This window comes from Chroicocephalus ridibundus, chromosome 4, assembly GCF_963924245.1.
Source record: "Chroicocephalus ridibundus chromosome 4, bChrRid1.1, whole genome shotgun sequence".
NCBI lineage: Eukaryota > Metazoa > Chordata > Aves > Charadriiformes > Laridae > Chroicocephalus > Chroicocephalus ridibundus.
In genome coordinates, this window is record NC_086287.1 from 1,665,939 (window position 1) to 1,672,023 (window position 6,085).

A 6,085-nucleotide genomic window follows, 5' to 3' on the forward strand; every position below is an offset into this window, starting at 1 on the left:
GGATAGGGGAAGAGGAAAGGAAGAATAAAAGCCACAAAACTTGGGTGTCAAGATAAAGAAATAAAATAATTGCTTAATAAGTGAAGGACAAGCAGAAGAAGAGAGAACAAAACAAGAAGGGACACACATGCTGGACAGACTGACACTCAGACAGTTCCTGAACAAAAGATGGCTAAACCCCCCCAAACCCCCTTTTTTTCCCCTCTTTATTGACGAGCACAATATTACACAGCAAGGAACATCTCTTTGGTTAGATCAGGATGTCTGCCCGGTTGTGTTCCATCCCAAACCGCTGCACACCCCCAAATCTATTCATGGGGGGGCAGAGTAAGAAACCAAGAAGGCCTTGAGGCTGCACAAACACCACCCAGCAAAAGCTAAATTACTAACGCGTTATCAACACTATTTTGATCACAAAACCAAAAGAGGGCACCACACAAGCCAGTATAATGAAAAGTAACTCTGTCCCCACCAAAATTTACTCTATCGTGGCCAAAATCAACCATGACCTGGACAAAACCGACCCTGTCCCGGCCAAAAGCAGTAGAGATGGGAAACAGCACTTTGTGCCCATGCTGAGAAGCACACCAAAGCCTTTGCTACTTTGCAATGCACTTAGCAGCTTCGCTGAGGGCTCCCAATGGGCAAGACCGAGGCAGGCGGCCAACACAGGCAGGGAGCAGGTACTCACACTGCGGTACATGCGGGCGGGATGCGGCAGGAGCAGGCGATGGACAGTCTGCCCGGTGATCAGCAGGACGACCAAGTGGTTCTGCACTTCGCAGAGGTGCACGCCGCCCGGGAGAAACGGGCAGCCCTGGATGCGGAGGCGTACAGCATTGTTCAGCAGGTTGACGTCCAGGGATTCCTCCACCAGCTCCACCGTATCTCCTGATGTGGTCCTGAGGGAAATAACCAGGGGAAATGTATGAGGACAGTGGGGAGGAAGGCAAGCCTAAGCAGTGGGGTATCAACCATTGAATCATAGAATTGCCTGGATTGGAAGTGACCTTTCAGATCATCGAGTCCAACCATCAACCCAACACTACCAAAAACCATCACTATACCACATCCCTAAGCACCATGTCTACCTGTCTTCTCCAAGGATGATGCCTCAACCACTTCCCTGGCCAGCCTGTTCCAATGCTTAATAACCCTTTCACTGTAAGAATTTTTCCTAATATCCATACTAAACCTCGCCTGGCGCAACTTGAGGTTGTTTCCTCTTGTCCTATCACCTCTTCCTTGGGAGAGAAGACGGACCCCCCCTGGCTCCCCCCTCCTTTCAGGGAGCTGTAGAGAGTGAGAAGGTCTCCCCTCAGCCTCCTCTTCTCCAGGCTGAACACCCCCAGCTCCCTCAGCCGCTCCTCATAAGACTTATTCTCCAGACCCCCCACCAGCTCCGCTGCCCTAAATGAAGGCCTGCCCCCGGGCCCGCACTCACCACCGCACGAAGCGGTTCCTGGTGGCGGCGGCGAGCTGCGCGCTCTCCTGATAGCAGAAACCACCTGCGCTGTCCCCGTAGCGACCGGCGGGGAGGGGTGCCGTCCCCGGCGGGCTAAAAACCACCTCCCGAAGGCGTCGCGGTGGGCCCCGGGCCGCCGCGTTCAGCTCCAGGCAGCTGCGTTCCGTCAGGGCCGCCGCCATCTTGCCGCCCGGCCTTCCCGCCTCGGCCGGCGCGGGGCGTCACGGGAAGGGAGGCGCGAGGGGGTCGACGGGGAGGGGAGGGGCGGGGCCGGGAGAGCGTTACGGCGCCCCCTGGCGGGCGGGCGGCGGGGCAGGAGGCGGGGAGGGGGGATATGGGGGGAGATATGAGGGAAAGAGGGGAAGGGGAGTGGGTCTGGGGGGGTGTTATGGGAAGAGGGGAGTCTGGGGAGGGGGTTTGGGGAGAGGGGGGTTAGGGGAGAGGGTCTGGGGAGGGGGATATGGGCGGAGAGGGGAAGTGGACGGGGCTCTGGGGAGGGGGATATAGGGGGAAGAGGGTCTGGGGAGGGGGTCTGGGGGGTTTTATGGGAAGAGGGGGGTCTGGGGAGGGGGATGTGGGGAGAGGGGGGTCTGGGGAGGGGTTCTGGGCGGGTTTGTGGGAAGAGGGGATTCTGGGGAGAGGGTCTGGGGAAGGGGGATGTGGGGGGAAGAGGGGAAGGGGAGTGGGCCTGGGGGGGGGTTATGGGAAGAGGGGAGTCTGGGGAGGGGGTTTGGGGAGAGGGGGGTTAGGGGAGAGGGTCTGGGGAGGGGGATATGGGCGGAGAGGGGAAGTGGACGGGGGTCTGGGGAGGGGGATATAGGGGGAAGAGGGTCTGGGGAGGGGGTCTGGGGGGTTTTATGGGAAGAGGGGGGTCTGGGGAGAGGGATGGGGGAGAGGGGGGTCTGGGGAGGAGGTTTGGGGAGGGGGATGTGGCGGGAGAGGGGAATGGGAGGGGGTTTTGGGAGGAGGATGTGGGGAGAGAGGTGTCTGGGAAGGGGATATGGGGAGTAGGGGATCAAGGGAGAGGGTCTGGGGGGGGATATGGGGGGAAGAGGGGAAGGAGAGAGGGTCTGGGGGGGTTTATGGGAAGAGGGGGGTCTGGGCAGAGGCTTTGGGGAGGGGCATATGGGGAGAAAGGGTTTGGGGAGGGGGTCTGGGGGTGGAGGTTGGGGGTAGGATCTTAAGGGAGAGGATATGGGGAGAGAGGTGGGGGGGGCACCAGACAGGCTGTGCCCCCCTAAAGGCAGCACCCACCACCCCGGGGCTCACCGGGTGCTGCCGCGCTGGCTGCCGCAGCCAGACGTGCCACCTTCCCACGCCCCGTGCTGCCGGCACCCGCCATGTCCCCCCGGCACCCCCGGCTCCCCCCACGCCTCGGCTCGGCAAGGGATCCGGCACAGCCATGACCTTGGGGACAGCACGGCATGTGCCAGACACCCGCCGGGCGAGCATGTGTCGGCGTGCCAGCGAGGGCGACGGGGACCCCTATGTCCCCACCATCCTGGCAAGGCCGGTGATGCCACCCGCCCCCCCCGCCATGCCACACGGCATCGGGGACACCACGCCAGGGGCAGCCGGCCCGGAACAATCCGGCCTTTGAGTGGGAGCCCGGTGCCGGCGGCACAAGGCGCCTGGTCGCCCGCCGGCAGAATGGCCCTATTCTGGTGGCAGCAGGTGGCATGGGGGGCCATGCTTAATTAAGCTGCCCCCCTGCTTAATTTGGGGGTCTGGGAGCACCTGGCAACCGGTGGGGAGCTGGCACAAGCTTTTGGGGCTCGTGTCGTGGCAGAGGTGGTGGGGAGGCAGCGCTGGGGCCAGGGTGAGAGAGGTGGTGACAGAGGGGACACCGGGCACATCCCCCCACCCGTGGGCACCTGCGCTGCCCGGCCCTCAGGGGGGTCTCTGCTTGTGGTACCCCACATCTGCCCCATGGCGGTGGCACCCTGGGGGCCGTGCCCGCTTGGCAGCGCCCCACGGGGCAGGGACCCCACAGAGTGCCCGTGTCCCCCCGGGCAGGGATGTGGGGGTGCCTATGTCCCTGTGGGCTGGGACACCATCGGGTACCCATGTCCCCTCAGGCAAGGAGCTGGGGCTTCCCATGTCTCCTCGGGCAGGGACCCCACCGGTGCCTGTGTCCCCTCCGGGTGAGACCCCATTGGGGTCCCCACATCCCCTTGGGGTGGGACCTGTGGGTGCCCATGTCCTCTTGGGCTGGGCCCCCCCGGGGTGCCCGTGTCCCCTTGGGGTGGAACCTGGGGGCGCCCATGTCCCCTTGGGGTGAGACCCCATGGGGTGCCCGTGTCCCCTCGGGCAGGGACACCACGGGGTGCCCCGGTGGGCGTGGGCTCCCCCCACGCCGCCCCTCGGTGCGCCCCGGGACAGTGCCGGGACCGTGCCGGGACAACATCGGGACAGTGCCGGGATCGTACCCGGGTCCGTACCGGGACAGTACCGGGGCTGCCGGGGTCGCACCCGGGACGGCGCCTGCGATCATTAGGGGACCGCTCTGGTACCGTGCCGGGATCGTACCCGGGTCCGTACCGGGACAGTACCGGGGCTGCCGGGGTCGCACCTGGGACGGCGCCTGCGATCATTAGGGGACCGCTCTGGTACCGTGCCCGGGACCATACCGGGATCATGCCGGGACCGCTCCGGTAGCGTGCCCAGGCTAGTCCCGGGACCACTCCGGTACCGTGCCCGGGACCATACTGGTATCATACCGGGACCGCTCCGGTGCCGTGTCCGAGACCACACCGCGACCGTACCTGGACGGCTCCGGTACCGTGCCCGGCACCACACCGGGGCAGTCCCGGGGCCGCTCCGGTACCGTTCCCGCGAGCGGGCGGGGGCCGGGACGATGCCGGAGCAGCCCGCTGGCCCGGGCGGGGCGGCCGCAGTCCCCGCCCCCGGGGCTCTCCCGCCGCTTCCTGCGGGCACGGCCGGGCCGGGGCGGCGGCGGCGGCGGCGCGCGGTGAGTCCGGTGCGGGGCGCGCGGGCGGCGGGAACGGCGGCGCGCGGGGACGGGGCGCGCCGGCGGGAAACGGGACACGGCGCGCGCGGCGCCCGGCGTTCCCGCGGGGAGGGAGCCGGGGGTCCCCGCCGGACGGGAGGTGTCGGTCCCGGTGGGGCGGGAGCCGGGGATCCCGGTGGGGCGAGAGCTGTGGGTCCCGGGGGTGCCCAAGCCCCGTGGGTGGCGGTGGCGTGGGAGCCGTGGGTCCCGGTGGAGCGGGCGCCGTGGGTCACGGGGGTGCCCGGCGCTGTGGGTGCCGGTGGGGTAGGAGCCGTTGCACCTCCGTGGAGCAGGATCTGTGGGTCCCGGTGGGGCGGGAGGCGTTGCATCCCCGTGGGGCGGGAGCCGAGGGTCTCGGTGGGACAGGGAGCCGTGGGTGCCCGTGGGACAGGGGGCTGTGGGTCACGGGGGTCCCGGCACTGTGGGTGCTGGTGGGGCTGGTGCAATGTGTCTCGGTGGGGCAGGAGCTGTGAGTTCCCATGGGGCGGGAGCTATGGGTCCCCGGGGTGCCCAGGGCCGTGGGTCCCAGTGGGGCAAGAGCCACGGGTGCTGGAGGAAGTGTGGGGTCCTGGTGAGCCGTGGGGTAGGGCCGTGGGTCCCAGGGGAGGGGACTGCTGGCCCTGGGGTGCTGGGAGAGGTCTGGGGCAGGCAGCCGTGGGGCCAGGGGGACAGAGGCTGTGGTGACCCCGGGTGTGCACGGGGGGCTGGGACGGGGCTACCGCACTGGGACCCACGGCCACCAGTGGGGTGGGGGTGCCTTGAGCCCCTCTGGTGGGATTAGGTGGCCGCTGGCCACAGGGGATGCCACGGGTGCCGGGCACTAAGAGGCTTTGGCAGCCCCACTGGGCCGATGCCGCTGTGTCCCGGGAGTGTGGCACCGCCGGCACGGGCTCCAGTCCCACCCGGGCACAGCCTGGCGGCCGCCGTGGTATAGGGTCACCCTGCTGCGGTGCGGGGACCCCCCGATGCGCCGGGCCACCTGCGGCACCACGATGCCACGGGCAGGGGTGCCAGCACCCGGCTGGTGCCTGCCGGGCAGCGGTGGTGCCAGCCGGGGCCGGGAGCGACGGCCGCAGCCACGCCGAGCCATGGCAGCTGGGCTGGAGCCGGCGGTGACTTTCCCAGCTCCCAGGGCCGCTGGGATCCTGGAAAACGCCTGGAAATGGTGAACCGCCTTCCCTTATATGGCTCCGCCGGGCTGGCCCTCCTCGGCCGGCTGCCCGACCCGGCACCCCGGCCTGCCCGCCATCTCCTCTCCCGGCGTGCCCTGCCCTGGGAAAGCGCCGTGGGCCGTGCCTCGCTCTCCAGCTCCGGAATGTGCGATGGGGCCGGCCATGGCACCGGCAGATTGGCACAGCCCCAGCCCCTGCCTCAGTTTCCCCATCCTGGGGAAAATCCTTGGGGACGCATCGTGCCAGAGCTGGCCGGCAGCCCCCCAGCGTCTTTGTCTGTGCCACCGGCAGCCCCCGGGGGGCACATCCAGCTCGGCACCCTGGGGTGCTGTCCCGGTCCCCACGGCAGGGCTGGGGGTGAGCAGGGCCCCCCGGCTGTGGGGAGCAGCCTGTCCTGCTGGCAGTGAAGGTCAGGGCTAATCCCCCCCCCGGAGCAGG

General features: G+C 67.5%; 1 protein-coding gene across 1 annotated transcript in view; it reads right to left on the minus strand.

Annotated features, from left to right (window-relative positions):
• NUP160 (nucleoporin 160) overlaps positions 1–1,669 on the minus strand; it is a 30,725-nt gene extending 29,056 nt beyond the window's left edge. Inside the window, exons 1-2 of the mRNA XM_063333363.1 lie at positions 1,445–1,669; positions 692–902 (exon numbers count right to left, since the gene is read on the minus strand). Of these exons, the coding sequence (XP_063189433.1) occupies positions 692–902; positions 1,445–1,647 (414 nt within the window). The 5' untranslated portion in view covers positions 1,648–1,669. The remainder of the gene's footprint in view (positions 1–691; positions 903–1,444) is intronic.
• Between the last annotated feature and the right edge of the window lie 4,416 nt (positions 1,670–6,085).